Source organism: Phalacrocorax carbo, chromosome 2, assembly GCF_963921805.1.
Source record: "Phalacrocorax carbo chromosome 2, bPhaCar2.1, whole genome shotgun sequence".
Lineage (NCBI taxonomy): Eukaryota > Metazoa > Chordata > Aves > Suliformes > Phalacrocoracidae > Phalacrocorax > Phalacrocorax carbo.
The window spans coordinates 96,940,703-96,966,518 of record NC_087514.1 but is presented as its reverse complement, the minus strand read 5'-3'; the positions used below and the strand labels follow the sequence as shown (position 1 = coordinate 96,966,518).

General features: G+C 40.6%; 1 protein-coding gene across 1 annotated transcript; it reads right to left on the bottom strand.

Moving 5' to 3' along the window:
* Positions 1-776: 776 nt before the first annotated feature.
* On the bottom strand, positions 777-20,280 carry TMEM170B (transmembrane protein 170B). The gene is made up of 3 exons (XM_064443591.1): positions 19,662-20,280; positions 8,787-8,957; positions 777-3,851 (listed from the first exon to the last, which is right to left on the bottom strand). Exons 1-3 carry the CDS (start codon positions 19,756-19,758, stop codon positions 3,721-3,723), a joined length of 399 nt encoding a protein of 132 aa, XP_064299661.1. The 5' UTR covers positions 19,759-20,280; the 3' UTR covers positions 777-3,720.
* Positions 20,281-25,816: the final 5,536 nt, after the last annotated feature.

Here is a 25,816-nt window from a genome sequence, read left to right as displayed (position 1 = left end):
ACAAGTTATTAGAGCTTAGACTCCATTACAGCTTCAGCTCAAGTGGCACTATATATGCCTCCCCAATAGAATTAAAATAGAAATTATAACAAAAAAAACCCAAACAATAAACCAATGTGCAGTACATTGAAGAGGCAGTACTATTTCCTAACAAAAAAGTGTACCTCAGAAATATAAAGCTACATTACACAAAATCAGGACTACTCTCTTTGGTCCATGTTGAATGTTCAAAAACTAGTTAAATTATTGATTTCTTTAAAAGAAAAACACCTGTCAATAGCAAACTACAAATGGTATCGCTAGTCATGGTTCATAGATTAGTTTCATAACCTCAGAATAACCCACAAAATTAAAGCAAATAATTATTTTGAAGATTTTTTTTTCCTTCAATATAACTGGGTTTTTTGAGTAAAAAGAAAGTTTTTTGATCATACTGGCAAATTGGAAGTGTGTGGAACCTTTAACAGCAGCAGCTTTTAACAAAGCAGCAGAAGCTTCTTCACATTAAATAGTATATTCATTATTCCTCCCTCCTCTAAAGATGAAATTGTGTTGATGCATTATTTGTTCTTTACTAGAAATTAGTCATTAACAATGCACAGAATGTGCCTAGTGATATAATGCAGAGACAGGTGGAGCTATTTGAAGATAGTGCTAGAAGATCCTGTGTGGACTTCTGAACAACACTGTATTGTCCAAAGGGAACTAGAGCGCCAACAGTGCCACTCACACAAGATATCTTAGTAGCCTAATAGCAAGGGGCGGGGGGGGGGGTGGGGGGGGTGGGGGGTGGGGAAGTATCTGAGTACTTTTTCTTGGACAAGTTATTTCAGTTGTTAGTGTATGTAAGGTATAGAACACAACCAAAACCATCACTTATACATATATATACACATGCACACACATATATGCATTCACTGCATTATGACTAGAGCACCTTATGTTTAACAATGCTGCTCCTAAGAATGTGGAATGAAACTTCAAAGTTTCACAGACATAAGGCCACTTAACACTTTCTTTCATTGCTGGAATTACTACACAGTAAGTTCATGCTATGATCAAAGAATATTTCATAGACAAGCTATCTGTCCTCATATATCCCTCACAGGAAATAGTTAAACAATTTTCTATCAAATACGTAACTTGGTTTCTGCTAAGCCACTTAGGCATTATATTATCTGCCTATTCATTGTTGCCAGGAAATAATGCCATATAAAGTAGAGACATCTAAGCACTTAACATTTTAGAAGTGATTACAGTGATCTATGCAATAAAAATTATTTGGAGGAAGGTAACTTAACATCTGCAAAGATGCCTCCTTGGCAAAGGAGGAAAGTTACAATGGCAACAATTTCATTGGCACTACAATTAAAATGAAGAGTGAAGCTCATTGACAGAAGTTTTGTATACGCATTTCATAAGTTCACAGCAGTCTGTTATAGTTTAACTTAGTGAAAGACAGCAAGCCACTGATCAGTGGTAGTGTAATAGCCCCATACAATAAACACGGATCGAGATGCTCAACAAATTTGGAAACCGGGAAAAAGTTCAAGTGTGAGATAAAGTCATGAGACAATCCCAATTACTGAATACAGTGCTTCTTGAAACTGTTTGGATACAGACAAGAATTTCCAGGCTGTCAAACAGAAATGTTTTAGTGTCTGTTGAGTAGGACATTATATCAGATAACCAAATTAATTAGAAAGAGCAAAACCAGAACAAGAATGAAGATATAGTTGTGTTTTGTTTTTAAATCCTTTCCCCTAAAAATATATGTAACAAGGCACATTAGAAAAAAATATCTTCAATTATTTTATTAATCAGCTTGACTTAAATACCTGAAACCAGTTTTGTCATAATTTAAGACAATGGGGAGAAGTTTAAATTGCCTTTTATGGATGCAATAATTTCACTGTCTAAAGTGCAACAATTGTTATGCCAAAAAGTATCATCAGAAAGTAAACCCACAAGACAAAATCCAAACCACAAAATAAATGTTTTTGAATACATTCGAAATAATAAGTATTCAGCCACATTTTAAAATGATTCAAAGCCAAAACATAACACTGAAAAGGTTTACAAACCTATATTTTACCTTGGTCCCTGCAAAGCCCCTAACTTTGTACATTTTCCAAGACTTAAATACTTTAAAAGAAAAAAAATTAGCATCTTTAGCACTTTAAAAACGTTTGTGGAGTAAAATAAAAAGACAGACGGGTTAATTATAATATTTTGAAGCACTAAGCAATGTGGCTGGATTGTAAGTTATGTTTTAACCATATTTGTTTATCTGTGCAGTACGTGCCAATGGTTTCAACAGTCCTGAAAGTCTTTTTGACATCTTAATAGCAAAACCTTTGAGCAATTTATTCTTCCTGTCAGCATCAAAAGCTGACCACTGAAAAGCATTCAGTTGAGAAAAGAGGTAAAAAGATTCCTTATTCCTCACACAGAACTTTGTGCCCTTTAAATTTTGCATTTCATAAATAATTAGACTTAAAATTTCTATTCACTCCAAAACATTCACATTTAAGACATTTCACATGCACAACACTACTGTCCCTTTTAAACTAGAAAAGCACAAACTTTACTGAAAGCTAAGCATTTGAAAGTTCCAGCTATCTTAATCTTTCCAAGATACAAAGTGTTCAGAAACAAGGTAGTAAATACATTAAAAGTTTGGAAGTGGGGCAGCACTAGAGTATAGTAACTATTTTAAATTCAACATCTTTCTTCAGTAGAAAGCCATATTTTTTATCCCATTCCATTTTTGTCATAGCTGTATTCTCTTAAAGTCTGCTATATTTGTGTGTTCTTTAAAAAGAATACATGTAGGGTGAAGAAACCTATCAGTGCTTAAATAAATATAGGGAGCTTATTTGCAACAAGTAGCCTTTCTGAGGCTTTCAGAAGGGTTGGTAACCATCTGTATGTTTAAGACAAAATAATGTCAAGGAAAGAATCAATTAAAGATTTGTTTGTGCATACACAACAGATTGTACTTAGTAGCCCTCATACCGTCTCCTTAAACTACTGATTTCTGACAAGCTAAAACCATGAAAAAACAATGTGCTGAGCATCAGAAAACCACCACAAGCCACTCCACACATAGTGCTAATTACATCAGGGTTGCTAAAGCTGTGTTCTTAAACCTCATCAATATTCATCGACACTTCAAAAACACCTATTAGGTCTGTTTTAATGGTGAATAACAACAGTCAGTATTCAAGAGAGATTCTGCTAACACAAGAGTCAATTATCTTGCTATTTTACCTGAATTCAAGTAGAATGTATGCTCACAGCATTCTTCTGTAATTAGAATTTCAAAGCTTACCCAACCAACAGTTAAGAATTAAACTCCAAATTTGGCATGTACAGCAATTTTCAGGAGTGTCCCTTTATTTTATTACAACACTGTTAGAACAATGCCAAGCATTAACCTGACTGGCGCTGTTCAAGGTGCTTTATCTCAACTTCACACACATGGGTTGCACCTTGCCTGTGACTGAGGCACAGAAGGCGCAGTGCAGAAGTACAACAGTTCAGACACTAGAGGACAGTCTGTTCGTTTGACTGAACCTCTAGATTTCTAGTGCAGGTTCCACATAGCTTCCTTCCTCTTGCGCTAGAATTCAGGTTCTTAAGCTGGTGAATCCACTTTCAGGAAGCTTCTTTTCAGATTTCTTTACACCAGTTGATTTTTTCCCCTTTACATAAGTCTCAAAGTGTTGCAAGAATTCTTGAAAATGAGATAATTAATGTCAGTACTGTCTGTCCAACACCAAAGACAAGAGCTTCTAAGGGAGCCATATTCTTTCCTGCTACTCTGTAAATTCCAGCTACTGCAGCACCTAAGAATCACAAGAAAAACAATGATCAAATCACAGAAATAAAGCCAAGGCTGAAATATATGACAAATTGTTTACCCTATCTACACATCAACTATTTATAGAACATTACCAAACACTGTATTACTTCATGGCATTACAGAATCACTAGTCTTACTTGTATTTTCCGAGTTGTTATGAAAGTCCTTCAGGAATGGTTTTCCCAGATGAACCAGATTAACTTTTTCAATATCAGTTTGATTTAAGAAAATTGGATCTTGCTGTAGACACCCTCAATTTTTTTTACATTTTTGCCTTCTGATAATTTGAAAAGGTAGCAAGAAATCCTTTAGAGATTGACCGAGTCCAAAGTGTGGTTTAATAGTGCTTGTATAGGCAGGGAGAAGAGAACAAGATTAAAACTGCTAGTGTCTACAAAGTAACTGTAAACACTTATACATCTAGCAGTTTCCTTTAATATTTCAATTGAAAAACCTGGTCGTATTTTGTCAGTTTAGTTTTGACAAACTACTGAATTGTTAACAGTTGTTTAGTAAATCAAAAACATGAGAAATATCCAAGTATTGCGTTATTATCCATGAATGCATATAGAGGAAACTTCTAGCCAATATGATTAGATTTTGAGGTATAACATTTTAAAAAGAGACCATATCTTTCCTGAACAGTTGTGTGCAAATTTCCATTTAAAGTGTAACATCAAATGGCCAGCCTAAATCAGAAGCAAAATACTGCACTGTAAACAAAGCCAGGTGCTACTAACTCCCTTCTACTGTCTTTCACATGCTGAATTTATCACATGTATTTGAAGAACGAAAGTCAGAGCAAACGGATAGCTGTGATGTCTTGGAGCAAATGAGGAATAATATTTTCTGCTCAAACAAATTCTGCGGCTTTTAAGGATACAGAAATGTTCATTCAAAAAAGAAATACAGGCTTTTATACAGCTGTGTCCATATGTAAAAATTTTACTCAACCCAACCTTCAAAAGTTCACCTAGAACAAAGTTTTTTTCTAATGCTTTCTGAACTAATATTTTCTATATTTCTTTGCCTAAAGAACAAACATTAGGTATATTGCCCTTTATTTCAGAATTAATGCATTTTTCCTGAAGACCAAAACCCCAAACTTATAGACTTTCAGTATGTATGGTCTCAGATGCTATCTAGTTTTAATTAAATGCTTTCAGGGATAACAGAGGCTTTTTCAAGGCAAAGAAATCTGACAAGCCATCACCATTTTTAAGTAATAGGCAAGAGTTAAAAAATTTGGAATTTTCTTGGTTGTGCACAGCCACTAACAGGAACAATCTGCTGAAGTGATCACAAACCCACTACTGACACGGAAATACATTAAGTCCCAATAGATTTTCTGAAAGTACAATCTGTATCTGAATATAATCTGATATCTTGAAAAAGTAATACCTCATTTTTACAAAAATAAATTAGGGAGAGTAGAATTCACTAGTAATTGTAGCCATAACAGTATTTATAAACACTATTAATCAGACTGTTATGTGAGTAAGTTTTGGGGGTTATTTTGTTGGTGTGTGGTGTGGGGTTTTTTTGTGGTTTTTTTTTTTTTTTTTTAAACGAGAAACATTCTGGAAAGCATATTTTGTCAGAAATATCTCACCAGAAAGCTAGCCTTATGGCATTTCACTCAGCTACCTTGCATAAGCTATTCTATTTGTTCCTGGACTATCTGCCGTCAAAAACTGGAAGAGGTCCTTTAGACTGAACCCAGTACTAACATTAAAATTATTTTGGTGATTGAACTCTCAAAGTGAATTCGAATCAGCCAAATTGGGATACCAGAATTTGACGCTATTAGTTGATCAATAACAGAAATTGTTGGCTTCTTAAAAAACACTGAGATATTCTGGAAAATGTCAGTAACAGAACCATAAAAATTTGGTAGTTTGATAATTATGTATTTATACTCAAATGACAGTGTGCAACATAACCTGTAATACATAGCACAATTGGTATGAAGCCAAAGTATACTACATTAGGCTGCCAACGAGGGAAATGAGACTATGTCACGAAAAAGGAGTGTACTTGGGGAGAGGAGGAAGAACAGACCTCTCTGCATGAAATATAGCTAAAATCCTTGCCTCAAACTGCCTGTCATTTATCTGGTCTTGGTTTGGGTGAGTTCGGTTGGTTTGGGTTTTGGGTTTTTGTTTGGGGTTTTGGGTTTGGGGTGGGTTTGTGTTGTTTGTTTGTTGGTTTTTTTTTTTGGGGGGGGAAGGACACAGGACAGGGACGGGGGACACAACAGGACGGACACAACACCAGTAAGTATCCACTGCTGTTTAGTAAATTTCTTATACCTTTTTTTATAACCATTAAGTTCTGTGATATTTCAAAGCCTAGAAAGTGAGGGGTTTCCTGCTTTTCTATATGCTGGTAAAAATATCCCAAAAGGACAGAAAGTCTGAAAGATCTACCTGAGCAAAATTAAACTTGCATTATTTAATGATCTATACTGCATTCATTCACCTACACAAGTGATGCAGAGGACTAGAATTACAAAATGGAAACTTGGAAACTGAAGTCATTTTACTATTTCAATTGCTTAAGCATTGGACCAGGCATAGCCAAACAATTAAATACTTCCACTTGCATCCTAGTTTACAGCACAATAGCTATTAAAAATCTTCTCTTTAATGTTTATCACTGTAATTAGTCTTCAGAAGCTCCCCACAGAATCTTTCAGTATGAAACAACCCAGTGCTATCCAGAAACAAAAATACCTGAAAGTAAAAGTATTTGGCTAACCAAACTGCAATGCTCTGCTCAATACCTTTGGGAGCAGTATAACAAGTCTACAGTCTAAGCTTGGAGAAATTCTCAGGTCAATTTACACATAAACAGTACTGCTTACTTGTTAAAAGTTTTGACCTGTAAAACTGGATGCCAAAGATACAACTGTGTTGCTCCTCTTTTTATGTATAGATAAAAGACAAAGTACTTTCATCTGAAAAACACTGAACCTGAACATTCCACACCACAGAGTACTGTAAAAGTCTCTGCTTGGATAGCCCAGCATCACATTTCCTATATTCTGTCCTTCAGAAATGCTCATGAATGATTGACCTGTAACAGGGCCAGTGCCATTGTAATCATAGGTCAAAAATCAGCATAACATGTAACATAAGGCACTCAGCTGGTTCCACCTCACCTTAGAAAAAAAAAAAAAAGTAAAATTAGACCAAACTATACTGTGTTAAATTCTAGGAAACTCTAGACTGAAAAATATATAGCAATTAAAAACCTCTTGAGGAAAGTCTTAATGGAACTTTTAATGAAATCTGCATTTTTATTTAACCTTGAAAACCAACAGGCAAGAAATCCAGTAGCAACAAGAAATAATATGGCACAAATCATCCATGGATGTGTTCCAAGCTGAAGTGATACCACTATTCTGACAATCTGGGCAGTTCATAGAAAAATAGGAATGAAAGGCAGCAAGGCTTGCCTACACCTTAGGACTGTATGATGGTCACTAGATTTACAGTTCCTTACCCTCAAAGACCTTTCAAGTTAGACCACCTTGTCAACAACACTGAGGATATCTGGGCAGAAACCACTGCTCAGGTTATGTAGGCTCCATTCAATCCATTAATTTTAATGTTGGGAACTCTTTACCAGCGCTGTTTCAGACAATGGAGCACAAGCTTCTTCCTTGTGGAAAATAATATTTACTATTATTTCTCCCCTCCCTCCCCCAAATAGAAAACTCACTGTGCTCCTGTTTGCTTAGCATAGCTATTGTAGTCTATTTATAAGTTAAAGTAGCTAAATATGATAAAGCCAAAGATTGAATAAAGTGTCCGACTGATCTTACGGTATATATTTCAGTATTGACACAGGTAACAGTTGATTATGGAAGATAGAAAAAACAGTATATGATAGCAATAAATCCAGATAAAAACATCTAAGCAGCATTTCCTCAAAATGATCTTAGCAACATCACTCGTGTGCCATATTTGGTCAGGTGTAACACTTCTGCACTTTACTACATAAAATACTCTTGCTTGCTGCAATGGTTTAATGACAGGTATAGGTTTTAAGTGTAGCTGTGATCCTTTCAGCATGCTGCTTTAACAGAAAAATGGTTAGTATCTTACCTGTGGATAAAACACCAAGAAATGAAAAAAGTAACACTTATCTTGAGTTGAGGCATTAGACTAACACCATAACAAACTTTGCAACAGGTGCCCTTGACAGAGAGCATTTTACCTAGAACAGCACAGTTCCTCCAAATGGGGTGGGGTAGGTGAGGTCTAAAGCCCTTTTTCTCTTTCCTCCCTACCCCAAATAAATTAGAAAGTAGCATCATGGCCAAGCCAAGACTGGCAAGTTTTTAAATCCATGAGCCAAGCATAACTTCTCCAAACAAACAGAATGGATTTTCTTAGCTGTAAATCACTACTTACATTGCACTTTTATCTCTTTTAAGAGCAACATCCTATCCAGGCACAATTTAAAAGCCTCCAGCAGGTCCAAGGAAATGAGCAGGAAGTCAGCCTTGCAACCAATGGAACCAGGACTTCATTTCCAAGAGAAACTTGTGGCTTTAATGGTACTAAGAGGTGATCTTGATCAGAGACCTCTGACAAAAAAAGATCTGCAACAAGTAGGATGGGACTGCTCTTCCTGATCCCAAAGAGATATTACCTGCTGAGCATACACCTTTTGAATAGCTTGATACCCAACATTTCCAAAATGAAAGAGTAGGATGATTTCTGCACTCTGAGAATTTTTAGTAGTTTTATCTTTACATAATAGGAGAGCAACTCAGCTGTCATTATTATTAGGATAGCTATGTAACTAAGGCAAAATCCTTAACAAATAACAAATCACCAAGAAAAAAAGTTTTTTCTTTTTAGAAGATAGATGTGAAGTAAGAAAGAAAAAAAAGAGACAGACTTACTGGTTATCATTGCTCCAGTTACAGAGCCCAGAAATCCAACGCTGACCACAATGACAGAGATCAGCCTCCCCTGCCTATGCCTCTGCAGCATCACAAACATTAATACTCCCACAGCACCATGGACAAAGAGAGAGGAGAAGAGAGCCCAGAGGAAAACCCAGTACCACATCTCTGAAAGAAAGCAGTCAAATAAAGCATTAATATTTCTGAGACAAGAACTTTAAGTAAGAGACTTTAAAACATTGCATACGATCAACAGTAAGAGAAAAGCAATACTGATTTCCATCTTAAAAGGAATCAATGTGACAACATCAGCATATGCTCAAGACACTTTCCCCTTTTAGCAGTCTATCATAAAGGAATAACCCTATTATGATAAAAGAATTATAAAAACAATTCTGACACAATTCTTAATTCAGATTAATTATTACAAGTAGCCCATCATTCTTTTAATGGTTTCTTGAAACATTAATTGCAATTTCTTACCAGGTATTGTAACTACTCTTGCAGAACAAAATATTCTCTGAAACACTGAACCAGGAAAAAGTCAAGAATTTTTTTTAGGTTTTTTTCATTTGTTTGGAGGGATTTTGTATGGTTTGGGTTTTTTTGTGTTTGTTTTGTGTATCAGCGACAGCATCAGGTAGCATCAAATGGGAAAGCTGAGATTAAAGACTTCAGTTTACCTACCCAGGAGCTGTAATAAGAGTATTCCATTGAATTAGCTTCAAAGGCACAAATAGAAACACTACAATTTTAACATGAAATTTTAATTAATAATTATTTTTTAATTTGCTTCTAATTGGTTAGCACAGAACATCATAGAGACAGGTAGTCACTATTTAAATTACTAAGCAAGGACAAGAGATCATGAGAATGTGTGGAGTATAAGCATTTCTCTGAAGAACGGCAGACATGGTCACTACCTTCAAAGAAAAGAGCAGGCAAAGGGTGGGGAAATACAAAAGGAAAAATATTTTTTACATCCACTACAGCAGGTATACATGCTCATTTACTTATACATTATATATGAATATATATTCAAACTGGGGCACATTTTCCTGATTGACATAATTCCACAAAACTGTCATTAATTCAGAGGTTTTGCTGCAGTTCCCCCTAAAAAACCCAAACAAAAAAACCCAAACAGCTTCCTTACAACAGCAGAATGCTTACTGTTCAAGGTGAGCCTGTACTATTGCAGTTCGACACACATCAGCCATTTGAGCAGAAATATGACCCAATTAGGTAACTTAAAAATACTTAGCAGTTCAAATGAAACATACTGTGAAAGGATGCTGAGAAAGAATGGTTGCTACACAACCACCACAGTCCTTTGAGTCCAATGTCAATATTTTATATGTACCCACAGCACAGAGTTTAAGCTTTTTCCTTTAGCAGTACTTAGAGTAGACTCAACCCCTCACCTTTCTCAAGGGCATAAAAGACAAAACTATATCATAGGACTTACAACTCCTCTAAATTTTGGTAACCAAAAGGCTCTCTTAAGAGAGCAGCAGGGAAGGTGGGTGGTAAATCTACATTCAATTAATGCTTCAGCTGTAGTTCAAGATGTAACTTTTCTTTCTGAATACTTGGATATATGCACACATATACCAAGGGTGACTCCAAGCGCTCTCCTCAGATCCTCAATCCCTTCACCCCAGCCCAAAGTTGGGTCTCAAATTCTTTGCAAAAGGATAATGACCATAGTAGTGTTCCACTAAATGTCTCATCTTTCTCAGAAGCTATGCTGACAGAACAGTGGCAAGAGTGCCAAGTAGTCACTCTACAAATACCTGACAAACCCCCTAATAGTGAAGAAAGGCTGATTGCTGATCTAATCTGCCATGGTCATGTATAGTTTGGGAAGGGAACCTCTCCTACAGTCCTAACAGGCCTTATCTGTTACTAACACATCTTAGGTGTTCCCATTGAGTTTTTTCTAGTGGAAGCAAATAAGCAAGGAGATTAGCCAAAAGACGTATCAATAAAGAACCCAGCAGCCCTGCTAGACCTATGGTTTGACTATAGGGGAATAAGCCTTAGGGGATGGAAGAAAGTTTACTTCCCTGCAAACATAAATCACATACATCTTTCAGCAGGAAAACCCTGTCAGAAAAAACCAATGTCATTCTAGCATACATTAGAAAAGGTACCAGGGAAGACCCTTTCACTGAAAGATGTCACAAAACCAGACTCCTAACAGCTCAAAACACTATTCTGTCAAAATGATAACAACTAAGCTCCTGGGATCATCTGGGGGATCACCTCCTTGAGCACCAAGTAGACTGTTAGCAGATACTTAATATACTTTAGGTATGAACTGAGCAGACTATAGTTCAGCAATAGACTGAACAGGTCCTCAAGTCTAAACTGCTTTGGCAACACTGGCAGTGAAAAAAACATAAGTTCTATATTCCACTTTACTATATGAACAACTACAAAGAACAAAAGTTAGAGAAAAGACCTCTAATATGGGAATTAAAATGTAGTAGCAAGAGCAAGCATTTCCTTGTTTGCAGATGTTTATCTCTGAAGATCTTCACTTCTAGAGGATATTATGTGTATATCTTAGATCTTCCATTTTAGTTCTCCACAGTAACGTGGTTGAGCCAACCTCCCACAGTTTCACGCTTCTCTGAATAAACTGGTGGCAGGTGAATGTGATGCCAAACACACCATTTCAAAAGATAATGTTCTTACACAGAAGAGAATGTTTTGCCTTGTTTGCCATTAAATACTATAGTGGAGATGCTACTTATTTTCTGGACACAGCACCCTTTCCTGCAATTAAGTCTCACACAATTTTCATACCACCCAGATTATAATGATATGCAAAATACTCAGTAAAAGAGATGCCTGGATCATCAGGACAGAGTGCTGACAATGTTCTTGACCCAAACTTTCATTTCTATTGACTAAGATGGATGCAAGAGATGAAACATCAACTAGTAGAGGCCCTCACTTTTTCTGGAATATTACTAAAGTTAACCTGATACCCCAGTATCAGGCTCTGAGAATACATATTTCAAATTTGCAGTTGAAGAAAACGCTTCGTTCTTATGTAAGGCTATGTGACCACTGCAGGTTTCCAAGATTGCTAAACACTCCACAACTACACCAATGGTGTATTGATTAGTTCTTCCCATCAGTTCTTCCACAGTCTAAGAACAAAATTCTGGAAGGTGTGCTGGCTGTTGTGGATACTGAATTCAGGCAGGTATCAACCAATTTCATAAAACTGCATCAGAATGAGACAAACTTGTCTCCATTTAACCTGAAGCCCAAGAACAGAAGACAATTATTTTAGGTGAGAGGGAACCTGCAGTTACAGCTGCCTATTCAGCAGCCAGTTTTTCTGAAGCGAACGGCCAATATGTAGATACGCAATGGGGAGGAAATGCAAAGCTCCTGATACTGTCTCTTTGCAAATGTATCTGAGGGACAGTCCCAGGACACAGAAATCGGCACTTTCAGTCATTCTCTCCTAGAAATCCAATGCAGCTGAAAAGCTTGAAACTGGACCAAGAAAGCTTGTTGGAATCTGGCTCTGTTAGACACAGTCATTCCCGGTAATTCCCAAAGGGTTTACTAGGCACTGCATCACCTTTTAGGAAAAATCTGTGTTTGTGCTCATTGTCAACCCTCACCAGGTAGAAAAGGCACCTGATTTCCAGACTTATTAGGATCACAGTGTTTTTAAAAGAAAAGAAAAGATTGTGGGAAGGCTAACTACTCCCCTGTAACTAAGAAGCCAAAAATACTTACAAACCATTACACAACAAAATAGCAGCATGGTGAGCAACTATCTTAGGTCTTATTTACATTCCAATATATGCTCAAGGAAAATGAGCATCACCCCTTACTTTATATTTAGGGCAGGAGACATGAGAATAGAATCAGCCCCAAATGCCCTGTTGGATAAAGAAATATAAAATTGAGTTCTTTGGTACACTTTCTTCTCCTGCTCTTTAAAAGCAACATGCATGTTGAATGCATTCAAAAGGAAATTAGAGAACAACCAGAAATATTCCTGGTTCCACACAAATACAGCTGTAGCATTTAAAGAAACCAGTTATAAACCACCACTTCACAGAGGCTTCAGTGTTTAAGTCAACAGCATTGTAAAGTCAGTGACACAAGAAATACAGGTAGTGTTACACCTACCTGCAATAATCCAGTATCCTGTTATAAATTATTCATAATAGCATATAATTTTGCCAAACTGACTGTAGACACTAAAACTTGTAGGTGTTCACTTCAGAAGGGTTGGAGCAGAAGGGGGTAGAGGGAGGGAACACCTTCATGTCCAGCTAAAGATAAGAGGACCAAAGGACCAAAACTTTGTTTATTTGGGAAGAAGGCAGGAGGGGGAAGTGACAGGTGTGAACAGGTTAGGGACATGGGCCTGTGCCACTCTGATTTGCAGAAGGCAGGCAGCACGGTGAGGGACATAGGAAGCAGTTGAGAACTGGTTAATTGTCTGTATCCTGTAAGCAGGCAACTTACTTAGAGATCATTTTCTATTCAGAGTTGCTTTTTATTTGGGTAACTCCATCAAGTACATATGTCCTAGATTATCCACTCTCCACCAAGTTACATGTCTAAATTTGTTAAATGAAAGCAGCTGAAAAGCTTTTCTTTACCAAGTTACTAGACAGAGTTATAAGCAGAGACTACAGGATTTTTGTCTTGTCCCCCCCCTCCCCTCACACATATTCTTGCTAAAGATTCTCACTTGGTGCAGCAAGAACAATATTTTAAAAGGGTAGGAAGAGAAAAAGTTTCCCTGAACTGAAAACCAAGTATAGTTCTGCCACTTCATCTTGTGATTCGAACTCTTCTAGCATCTCCCCTCAATACCAAGGTACTTCTAATTTCCTAGAGATCCGTTATTTGCTTTTGCCTTTTTTTTTTTTTGAATGGTTTGTATTAGCAAAGACTAGGCAATAATTCATATTGTTTCACCCTGATAAAAAGAAAAAGGAATAATCATACTCCTCAACAAATATTCTGGGACAATATCTTACCTAATTGTCATATGACAGTAGCATTTAAAAATCTAATATCAAAGAAAGAATTTGTTCACACAAAGCTTTTTAAACATTGACTTCAATCATATCTTTCTCTTGCAAAGGTGGCTTTTCTAGTGAGGGACTCAATGAAACACAGCATTTCCTGTAAAAAGTTACACAACATACAAAACTGGAGCCATTTATAATCATAATTTATGAACCTTTCATCACAGTCATCTTTGTCATGTTAAAGTAGTTTAAAAAATGGAAAGATCTAATTCAGAGGACTCTATCAATTGACTATTTCACATAATGTTTTCTGTCCTTCAGCTACAGACTACACATTTAGTAAGAGACTGCATATTTATTAGCAATTCTTCTGAATACAAAAATATTAGATTCCTGAGTAGGCATCATCCACTTTGTTAAATCACCACCTCAGTCCTAGAAGCTGAAACAGGACAAGTCTTTCAAGCACGTTCCATAGGAAAGGCGGGAAGTCATCCTTTCTTATCCTCCTTTATTTTTCCTTTTTATGCCTGGTAGTTCAACACACTTATTTACCCCTGCTCCTTAATTAGGCCAGTGATGAAGACAGTTAAGCTGTTTAACATGGATGGACAGGGTAAGGAGGATAGCCAACCTTTTAAGCAAACTGGAAGAGGCTTCAAGCTGCGTAAACCTAGAGAACAACTTTGTCATTCTTATCCTGACAGGTTGAGGGCAAAGCACTTAATGCACAGGAACTTCTGAGTGGAAGAGTTCAAGGTTCACTAAAATTCAGCATCACTCAACTACAGAATCATGATGAGAGATGACCCTCAGAAAGAAGCGTGCTAGAATAACAATGAAGGAAGCAAAGAATTTGTTGAGGATAATACTGAGAGATGCCACTAGAAAATAGAGAAAGAGAACATAGACCTCTGAGCAAACTGTCAAGACTGCTTGTTCAAAAATAACCAAGTAGTTGAAAGATTTGCAGTACCTGTAAGGAGGAGGAAGAGAGACTGAAGGGTCTTAAGAACATGCTGGTACAGAAACTGTTTATGTTCTATATGCTGATTCATACTTTATGAGTTATAAACTTACCTACATGATAATCATTGCTACCTCAATAAAAAAGCATGCTATCAAAAAACCTCAGTCTGTGTAGCTATACTAATGAGCTCTCCCTTTTGATGATGAGCTGCACATATGGAGTACTTTGCTGGTATGGTAATAATGATTTAGTTTTATCTGACAGAGAGCTCCAAATGCTAACCTAGCCTCAGTTTATTTAGTCATGTATTCATAACACTACCCTAAAGAACCATGAATGAACTAAAACTTTAGAAAAACCTCCCAGCTTCCTTTATTTGACCCCAAGGAAGTTTCAGAGTTTACTTTCAGTGCATCCAAATTACTTTAAGTAGGCAAAACACTATTTGTATCAAAACTCCATAGTTGCCGAAGGAATGCACTGACAAGGAACAAGGATAGATCCAGCACTTCCTAGCTTACAAGCACAGTGACATCCAGTCTGTAGCACAGAAGCCACAGCTCTTCTAGTAAGGACAACCAAGATCCACTTCTCAGGTTTATTTAAAATTCTTGGCGCTTAAACTGAAGACAATATTTAAGATAGTGATTATGTTCCTTTCCACTGGTTTTACTTGGGCTCAAATAACTTGTAATTCATGTCCTATCACTCCAGTTTTAGAGCACTTTGTTAATTTAGTTATTTATACATACCATAGATACACTATTCTTATGTACTACATATATATACACATTATACATATCATATTGGTGTAGGCATACACAGCCTTAAAGATTAAACTTGAGATTAGAAAAAGAGTTTTTGAAGCGTGCTACACTTGAGATTAACCTTCATATCACTTCCAACTTATCAAAACTTGAAGTTGCATTCCATCAACAGCGTTATCTTAGACAAGTAAAAAAATTCAAAGTCAGCACGCAAGTATTCAAATGCTAACGTTTTCAGATATTATCTATGTATATGAACATGCTGTCCTACTGCCACTCAGCTTCAGTAAACATGGAGTACTTCCTTAGTCCTTCATCTTCAGCAGTTTTCTTTTCCACTAGTCCTTAGCTTGTTTTGCACGATGAATAATGATTGCCTACAATTTCATAAATCAAGACTGATTACTCCGAAAGAAAGTATCTCTTGAGATTCTAATCTATGTACCCAGCCTACTGCTATCAGCTACAGAGTTGAGTCAAGCAGTATCTGTGCTGTGAATACAAAAATACAAATTTAAGTCAACAAGGTAGCATGTGTTGAAATTTGAATTAAGAAACTGTATAATGTTATACCCCTGCAGACTTAGAAACTCAAAGCACTGAAATTAAGAAATGCCAGTATATTATACCTGCAAATGTGACTCAGCTCCTTATATGTGACAGTATTTTCTTCACCACTGGGTCCTTTCCTTAATTATTTTATTAACTGGTGTTCTTGAAGTTATCAGAACTATACAGTCAAACTGTTGTTTGGAGATGCTAACATTTTTGCTGCATTAAGTGGAAGAGAAGCACTTGCTGAAGAGCATTTAAATCAAATTAAGAACTAGTCCTCTCAAGTTACAGGACAGGGGATGAAGATATAATCCAGACAATCAGGGACTGATGATTACAGGATGAAGCTTAGCAAAAAAAATGTAACAGACAAGGAGCTTCTATGCAACACGCATAATCTCTAATACATGTTCACTTTCAAAAAAGCAGGAGATATTACCGTCTGGCACTTCAAAATGATAGACTTTTTTCAAAGTATATAAAACCAGTTGCAGAGTCTTGAGCTTATCACTTAGGGGCACTGGGGGTGTGCAGAGAAGGAAGATGATTGACTTTAGAAGTCATACAGTACAACACAAGTTTGTGGGGTTTGGTTTCAGTTTTTGGTTTTTTTTCTGTTTGGTTTTGGTGTTGGGTTTTTTTTTTCGTAAACTCTCTGCATGCAGCAGCACAGAGAAGACAACATTATCCCCCTACCTCCTCTGTGACAAATACAAAACCCATTCAGAGCAGAAGCTTACACCTTTGGAAGACGCAATAACTTGGACCTTAAGCTTAAATCTTTGGAACATGCAATAACCAGACATAAACAAAAAAAAAAACATAGACATTGGTCACAGAAGAATAGAAATATTGCTACCTTATTTGTTGTGGAGGTAGCTTTCAAACATAAATATTTACTTTAAATGGCACTCAGACTGGGATTTTTTTTTTCAGTTCACATTCAGCTGATAGCTGACTTGTTCTATTAAACCCTGACCTACCACTAACTCTAAAACACAACCAGTCCATGTAAAGGCACTGTTCTTGGGATTTGCTGTAGGAGGTAAAACAGGGAGAGGTAAAAGCCTCCCCTCCCATGGTTACTAGACCCTTAACTTCCACCATTTACAGTAACACTCCCCTTCCCCCAAGTGAAGACAGGAAGATACAAAGCAAAGTACATGACATTGGTGGGCCAAGGTTCAGCTACAAAGAACAGTGCTTGCAGCTTTGGCTGTCACAGGGTGTGATGTGGATGTGGCAGGAATGAAACTGTCTGTGGTCTCCTGGGTATTTTGGACCATATATGAAAGACGTGATTTTTTTCTTTTAATATTGAACCTGAATCAGATATATGGTATAAAAACAATGGTTCATCTTCTCATTAAGGGGGGAAAAACCACCCAAATTAAACCATTAAGGTTTGAAGCACTTACTAGTTTAAGCTGGAGTTCATATCAGGTCCCTCATGAAAGTTTTGGAAAATTAATGTTTTTTTTTTAAGAAGGAGATGAGACTGCTGATAAAACTCTACAACTTTGTGCAAATATAATCAATATTTATATAAAGATGATAAGTTTTTACTGTGCAACTTCAAAGCCAAGCCCAGATCACAATTTTAAGTCCAAAAATAAACACAAAGCGGTCTTGTTTACATCTACATTTGGTAAATATTTTAGGAAGGGTTTATGTAAGTTTAGTAACAGCTATTTGTTAATATCAGGTATTAAAAACAATCTCCTAAGATATAATGAGTAACAGTGTATCTTATACAGAAGATTTTAAATCCAGTGAAAGTGATTAACTGTTGACAGTCCATAAGAACGTTCAGTGCAACAGGTTATAGCTCTAAGGACACCCTACATAAAAGCACTAATTCAGAAACTGTAGCGCAACTGACACTGACATTCTCCAACAACACAATGACAGATAGTTGTTTTTCATATTAAGAAAAACTATTCCACATTAAAAACACCTTGCGCAACCCCTCAGTATATTGCAAAAGCACTGAGAAACAAACTCTTTCACTTACTTAACACTCAGCACTGAATTTCGTAAAAAAGTTTATGTTGCAGAACACTTTAATAAGAAAAACTTTATAGAGGATGTCTGGCATGAAAAGTTAAATCCATAGTTAACTTTTTCCTTTAAGAGTACAAATTGTATTTTTATACAATACCACACTAATACCTGTAAAATTTAATAATCAGAAACACATCTTTAAAAGTTCATAAATCAAATTTTTAAAATCTGTATAAGCTTTTTATTACATTAAAAAGTATCCTGGAAGTTAAAAAGAACATGATAGATAATAACACCTAAGCTGATCACTTCTGTTTGCTACAGCTTCAGTTACACCTCTATTTCCATCATAATTCTTCCACCTTGAATAGATTTAGAAAAAAAATAATCATTCCTATAGAAGGGGAAAAAGATGGCATAAGGCTCATAAATATTAGAAACATATCCTTTTTACTCAAGATTGCCCGCTAATATGTCACCACCTGATATAACCCTACACAAAGCAGGAAGAATTTACTCAGTAACATTTCTGCTAGACACCAAATCCCTCCTTATTCAGAGCTAGAAGCTTACACTTTTCTTTAGACTCGGACAGAATAGGAAATCAGAAGATACACCTCTCCGCTCCACGCCTTGGGTCTCGCAGCAGTCCACACCTATTTTTCAGCATGAGATTGAGCATAAAAAAGACAGTTCTTGCCAAAGGTAGCTAAAGCTCCCCTCTAACAGAGGGGGGGAGACCTGTCTCCACCTTGGCTCACAGAACTTTTTCAGAACAGCTCAGTCTTTAAGAATCCCTGAAGCTTAAGATGATGTCTACTTGTCAGCAAACACCTGCCACTCATTGTACAGGGGCACACTGGGGGTGGATGGAGAAGAAAATCCCTGCTTCTCACATTCATTTCTCTGGGTGTTTTTTTTTTGTTTCGTTGTTTTTTATAGCTTTCTGTCAAATGCCAATGAGCATAATCCACAAAAAACCCCACCCCACTCCCTCATACTCTAGCCTTACACACACATTCACACGCACTTTCTACAACCCCTTTACTCACACACAGGTACCTATCGCTTTGCTCCGGTACACGTACCCTATGCCATTAGCCTTTTATTATATGCATACAGAAGCGAGCGAACACATTCACATCATCAGCTCATTTACTCACGCAGTCGTACCAGCTCTCAGGCGCACACACCAGTCCTCCCTGCGCGTTTCCCCGGGCATGCCAACCCCACACCCAAACCCTCCACGCACACATTACACGCACACTCAGGACCACGAACGCCAGCTCTCCCCGCGTGTATGCAACACGCAGGGAGACCACCCTCAGCCTTACACGCTGGTCCGACACCCACGTCCTCCATTGTGCGCCGCGGGGGCTGGCTCCCCCGCCACGGAGCGGCTTCCCCCGGCTCCCACACTCGCCCACCTACACGCGGGAGTGCCACACGCAACCCCACACCCCTCCGCACCCCAGCCACGCCACCGGCCCGCAGCTCGCCCCCACGCGTGTGCCATAGCCGCCCCCACGCCCACGCCCCGCCACCCGGTTACCGGTGAGGTTGCGGAGGACGGTGCCGTGCGCCCACAGGCTCAGCACTTGCTGCACCGACAGGTTGATCATGGAGTTATCTCCCGCTTCCACCTTCATCCTGGCGGGTGGTCCGGCGGCCTCTCCTCAGCCGGGCGGGGGGACGGGCGGCAGCGGCGGCCTGACGGCTGAGAGGCCGGACGCCTCTCGCCGCCGGACCGCGGGGCGAGAGGGCTGCGGCGGCGGCGAGGAGCAAGAGAGCGAGGAGGCGGCGAAGGGGCCTCCGCGCCGCGGGGGAGACATCGAGGACGGAGAGGGGGAGATGGCGGCCAGGGGGCGGGGGGAGATGGCGGCCGGGCCCGGCCACCGGCGCTTCCCCGCGGCTCAGGGGCAGGGCGGGGCAGCCCGGAGGTACGAGCCTGTGGCGGTGACCGATGACAAGGCCCACGCCGACCCCGTCGCCGCCTCCTTCTCCAACAGTAACGGTCGCAGCCGCCGCCACCTCGCCAACGGCATCGTCACCCCGGTCACCGGCGCCACCGGGAGCAGGGGCGGGGCTGGGCGGCCACACCCGCCCGCGCGCCGCGAGACACCGGCTGTCGCCGGGGTGGGTGGGCGGGCGTGGGGAACGCGTAGGAGGGGCGCGCGTGGAAGGGGCAGGGTCCTGGTGACCGTTAAGTAGCGCACGAGGCGCGCACCTCTCCCCCAATTGGCCCTCGCTATAGGGACGGACTCACCCCACGTGCCGGTGGCACCGCCTCCCTTCCCCCCCCACCCCCCCCATCCCCATCCCCCCGGCGGCTCGTGCCGTTCCCGCCGTTGCGCGGCTGTGCTGCCCCTACGGTGTCCCCTCAGCCGCCGGCGGGCGGGAGCGACCGGCGCACGGCGTGCCGTGACCGGGAACAGAAAGGACAGTGGTGGCGGCGAGCTGAGGAGGCAGCACCGAGCCGTGAGCGCCGGGGGGGCGGGGCCGGGCCGGGCCGGGCGGGACGGGCAAGTTCCGCGCGCAAGGTGGATTTTGCTTGGGCTCAGGCGGCAGCGGGGTGTGCGGCAGAGGAGCTGTCGTCCCGAGGCAGCACCCGGGCAGTGCTGCGGGACGGTCCTGTCCGCTCCTCTGAGCCTAAGAGCTCTACAGGCGGTGCTGTGCAAATTAAGGCCCTCGAAAGTTAGAAAACGTGGGAAAGCTTGAGCAGATCTTAATAATGTAACCATACTTCTTCAGTCCCTAGCTCCTTCGCGTTATGTTGTTTAGCCTGGAGAAGAGGAGGCTGAGGGGAGACCTCATCGCTCTCTGCAACTACCTGAGAGGAGGTGGTAGTGAGGTGGGGGTTGGTCTCTTTCCCCAAGTAACAAGTGATAGGACGAGAGGAAATGGCCTCGAGCTGCATCAGGGGAGGTTTAGATTGGATATTAGGAAAAACTTCTTTACTGAAAGAGTGGTCGGGCACTGGAACAGGCTGCCCGGAGAGGTGGTGGAGTCACCATCCCTGGAGGTGTTCAGCAAGTGTGTCGACGTGGCACTTCAGGGCATGGTTTAAGAAGCATGGGGGTGCTGGGTTGACGGTTGGGCTTGATGTTCTTAGACGTCTTTTCCAACCTTAATGATTCTATGATTCTATGTATATATAATAAAAAAATGCCACAGTCTTTAAGCTGAACACTGCCTCTTTCAAAGCACAGGACGCATGGTACATACTGAATTAGATGTGAGCAATTTCCCCCTCCCCATTCCTAAATACGTGACCCTAGGCCATACTTAGTGCACACATTTCTTCACTGGCCTATCTTCAACAGTGCTTGCTATAGTGCTTCATAAACATCATTTTATGTCAGCATCATTTGATGTAAGGGGTTAGAGAGGTAAAGTAATTCACAACATAATTTGCAATTTATAGATGAAGAGCCACAACAGACAAATCAACTAGTATTCTGCTTGATGCCAATGACCAGGTTTTTTTTTTCAGGTAGACTATTGTGGGATGTTTGGTTCAGCAGACGGCTCCCAAACCCTTTTGTTCGCAGCTGACAATGTCTGGCATTCCTGCAAATAGGTATCAAGCCAGGCAATGAGAAACTCACAGTGAACGGCTCCATAGAGAGCTCTGGGTTTGCTGATTAAGCACAGGATCACTGCGGTGGAGAAAGAACCCAGCTGCCAGGCCAGGTCCCCCCTTCCATGACTGGGGGGAAGTTGTTCCCTCCCTCTTCCTGCAATCCCACCGCCACAGCAGCTCACGGTTGTGTAATTCAGGCCTCACAGAAAAAAGTCCCCATCGTTACACAGCAGTGATTCATTCTTAGGGCAGAATTATTCCATACTTTGAGTAGGGCTCAGTGAGAAAATAGTGTATTATTTATGTCTGAATGCGAACCATATGACAAAGTGTTTAGAAACAGTTACTCTAGTTTGTTCTTTTTGACTTCTGCAGGCTGAGTTTTGAGAATGCAAACATTTTTCAATGTGCTTAAAAAAATCCCCAACCCTAAATCTGTGAGTATTGTAAACCCATGCCCCCAGAACAAGTATATTCCACATGACATGATACTGTGGTGTAATCACAGAAACTCCCAGATAATAGGAAAAGTAACGTTTGGTGAACATGTTAGCCTATAAACCTTATTGGAACCTACTGAAAGATGTCAGCGAGACCATCTGATAGGCCAGAGACATGTATGGCAACATGCATACATCTGTATATGTAATGCTGCATTGGTGCACAGTGACTTTTCGGCATACCCATTGATGATTTTTTCTGTTCTATACTAGGAAGGCTGTATTGGGAGTATTGGCTTTGAATCACTTGTGTCCAGAGCTTGCTAAAACACCTTCCACAAGGCTTTTGTTTAATGACAGAAGTACAGAGAACTTGTTTGTGTAGAGGCCCAGTGAGTATCGTTCTGAGGAGCATTGCTGCAGCCTGCAGACTCTTGAAGTAATTGCTGGGGAGTGTCCTTTAAGGTTGCGCAGATGCTCTCTCCCTAGAGACAGAGGCTTTGGAAGCCTGTTGGGCCTCCCCCAGGGAGGGCTCACCATTCTGCAGCAGCGCAGGGGCTGCTGGAGCACAGCGCAGCCTCTCCAGATCCTGGGAGAACTGAACGGCTTCCCTCCCCAGAGCCATACACCAAAAATACTTCTGCTGAAACGCTGCCTTATGTGCTAAAAGCAGTTGTCAAACCTAAGGCATCCAACATCTTAATAAATTGAACATTTCATGATCAAACACTGCTGACGCCCTTGGAGAAGCTCTGTTGACAGTGGAGAAGTGATAAAGGGGCAGACACTCATCTGACAACGGGCTGGAGTTTGTCTCATTTATTCACTTGGTCCTCAGTCTGTCATTCAGCAGGTGAGCTGGATACAAATTTGAAATGCACTTTTTGTCATGTGAAAACAAGGCTAACTGGATCATCAAGGAAAGTATTGTTAAAATACTGACTTTAAAGCAAAAAAAAAAAAAAAAAGTGGCGCATGGCAGTGATGTTTCCCAGTAGCACATCGCTGGGAGGACCACACCAGAGGAATGGAGCACCTTGAATGAAGCAGCAGAAACAACCAACATTCACTCCTCCAAACTGTAACTTCATACGAGCAGGGACTTGTGGCCAGTGTTTTGTCCTCAGCAAGACCTCTCACCTGGGAGGTGTTGCCACAGAAGAGTATTAGCTCCCCGTTGGGGATTATTATGAGCTCAGTAGGCAGCAACGTACAGAGCAACAGCGACAACATCAAGGGTTCCACAGCAGGGCTGGGGCAGCTTGGCTTATGTTGCTGCTGAAGCTGTGACCCTGGTGGGGGAATATGCCTGGGGTGCTTGTCTTATTGGGCAAGGTGAGGAAAGGCGGCAATGGCTGGAAAGACCTCAAGGAGGAGAAATCATGAGGCCCAGCGCTGCTCTGGTAGATAAAGCAGGAAAAATAAAAAGGAATGTGATCTTAGTATTTAATCAGATAAGGTAGTTCCTTAAAGTACTAGAAGGTAAAAAAAGAGAAGTAGCCCTTTTTTTGTAAGGGCCTGATGAGACCACTTCATAGCCTTGTGGTACCTTGTGACGGGGGTGGGGGCAGCGTGGGAGGACATGGGGACAGATCAGGGAAGATGGCTGCGTGAGAGAGTGCTCAGAGGGCTGCTGGCGGTGGCAGCGTGGCAGAAGGAGGGCTGCCAGGCTGGGGGGTATGACTGGCATCAATAAACACTCTGCAGAAGTAGGAATTAGCAGGAGTAGGAATTAGTGGAAGGTTTGTAACTGCAAGAAAAATGGGCAAGGGGAAACAACCCCACAAAGAAATCTCTACCATTTGTGTACAGATAAAACTGGTATTTCCCCTCCAGTGCAGTATTTCAGGGTCCTGAGCATAGGTCACAGAAGGTGGCAGCAGGCCACGAGAGCTGGGGGGCAGCAGGCCATGAGAGCGAGGATCCCCCCTGAAGGAAGGCGGGCAGCCCTGCAGCGTGTGTCCCCTCTGGTCCCCCTGAATAAAAAATTGCCACTTGAGTTTTTCTAACTAGCGCTAGCCATGCAGATTGACTGTCACTGCAGTTAAAGATCCGTTCGAGATCTGTTTATACTGAATGGATAACCCAAGCAGCGTTTAGATATCCAGACATTTCTTCCCCTCACTTCAAAGGGTTTTTTTTAGCCTATGATTCAAGTTGCTGACAAGACATTACCAAGTGCAGACAGTAAATGAATACCTCAGACATCAGCGATAGATGTTTGCGTACGTGCCCCCTTCTAGACCACCATTTTACGCACAGCAGTTACTACTCAGTCAGAAGAATTGGCAGCCACAGCTAGTTGTGGTTTGAGAACTGGGTCATTCAGAGATCCTTGGCCTCGTAATCCCAGCTCTTAAAAGGCTGAAACGCGATCTCAGCCCCTAGCCTCGATGATGGATGAAGACGCCTTGACAGCGATGTCGGAGTGGAAGGAAGTAATGTGATATCATGGGCTAAATATCACAACTCTCCCCACCACGAGAGCAGCCTCACAGGTTGATCTAAGCCGCCAAAAATCACTCAGAGCCGACTTCCAAGGCTGCAGGGGGAGGCAGAGGTGCACAGGAGACTTCTCCCACGCACCGGTAGATGGAGCGCTGTGGCACCGAAGATCCTCTCCGCACAGCCGGCTGCACCCTGGAAACAGGACCTCGGCAGCGGCGGGCGGGCAGCATCCCCGCATGCTGCCATGGCTTTATTTGCAACGTTATTTCAACACAATACCTGTGGACACGTAGAATCCGCAGTTAGAATCTCGTTTGTTTTAATTAAAGCTAGTATGCTTATGTCCGAACACCCCTCGGTAAAAGTCACTGACTTTCAGCCAAAAGCCTTTACATCTTACAAAGCCTTAAAGATTGGACCCATAATGGAATATGTATAAAAGTCCCACTGACTACTCTAAAAAGACTTGTCATAAATAAACTCTTGCCTAAACTGGGATCTAAATTTGTGTTTTAGCATTTAAGTCTGCACTGCTTAGAAGACCAATCCACATATGTGTTTTAAACAAAGATTGCCACTCAGGAAAGTAAGGCTTTCTCCTACCCTCTTTGTGCACACAGGCGAGTGTGCACACATACATATGCACCAGTTTTAAGTCAGGACTGCTGTTAATATCAGCTCTGCTGCTATTTATAAAAGGATTTTTTTACTCTGCATGAACACACCTCAAGGATTCTTTTCCTATTATTGAGAATATTTTTGGGGTTCACATGAAGCCTAAATTATCGTTTATGCTTCCCTTTTTAAGCTGGTCGAAAGCAGGCAATTTACCTGTCAAGACTGTCATTAGAAGACATTTGTAATAGGCTAGCAGAAATAACCATCTTTCAAACCACGGATGAAATTAATTTCACATTTCTCTCAGGAGTTAAGAATAAAGTAAAAGTGGGTAACAACCCTTGCTCCTTTGTCCTCATCAGTGCCACGTTCCAAAACGTTGTTTGGCTAAAATGCAAAAAGCTTAATTGCTGCAAGACATATTTCTTTCAGAAGAGTCCCTTCTTTTCCCCCCTCCTTCCCCCCCGCCCCCCCCCCCCCCATTATTTTTTAAATTATGTACCAGACTCTCAAGATCCATGTCAACAACTTGATGCAGGATAGCCACGTCATGTGTCTTGTACACTTAGGTCATTAGCTAGCAAGGACAATGTCAAGTTTCTAGTTTTGAAACATCCT

What these genes read in the sequence shown, in the direction of transcription:
- TMEM170B (XM_064443591.1), bottom strand. Translation starts at nt 19,758, where the DNA reads ATGAAGGTGGAAGCGGGAGATAACTCCATGATCAACCTGTCGGTGCAG. An exon ending in CGTCCTCCGCAACCTCACCG is followed by an intron (nt 8,958 to 19,661) that starts GTAACCGGGTGG and finishes GCTTTCTTTCAG; the next exon opens with AGATGTGGTACTGGGTTTTC. An exon ending in AACTGGAGCAATGATAACCA is followed by an intron (nt 3,852 to 8,786) that starts GTAAGTCTGTCT and finishes TGTGATTCTTAG; the next exon opens with GTGCTGCAGTAGCTGGAATT.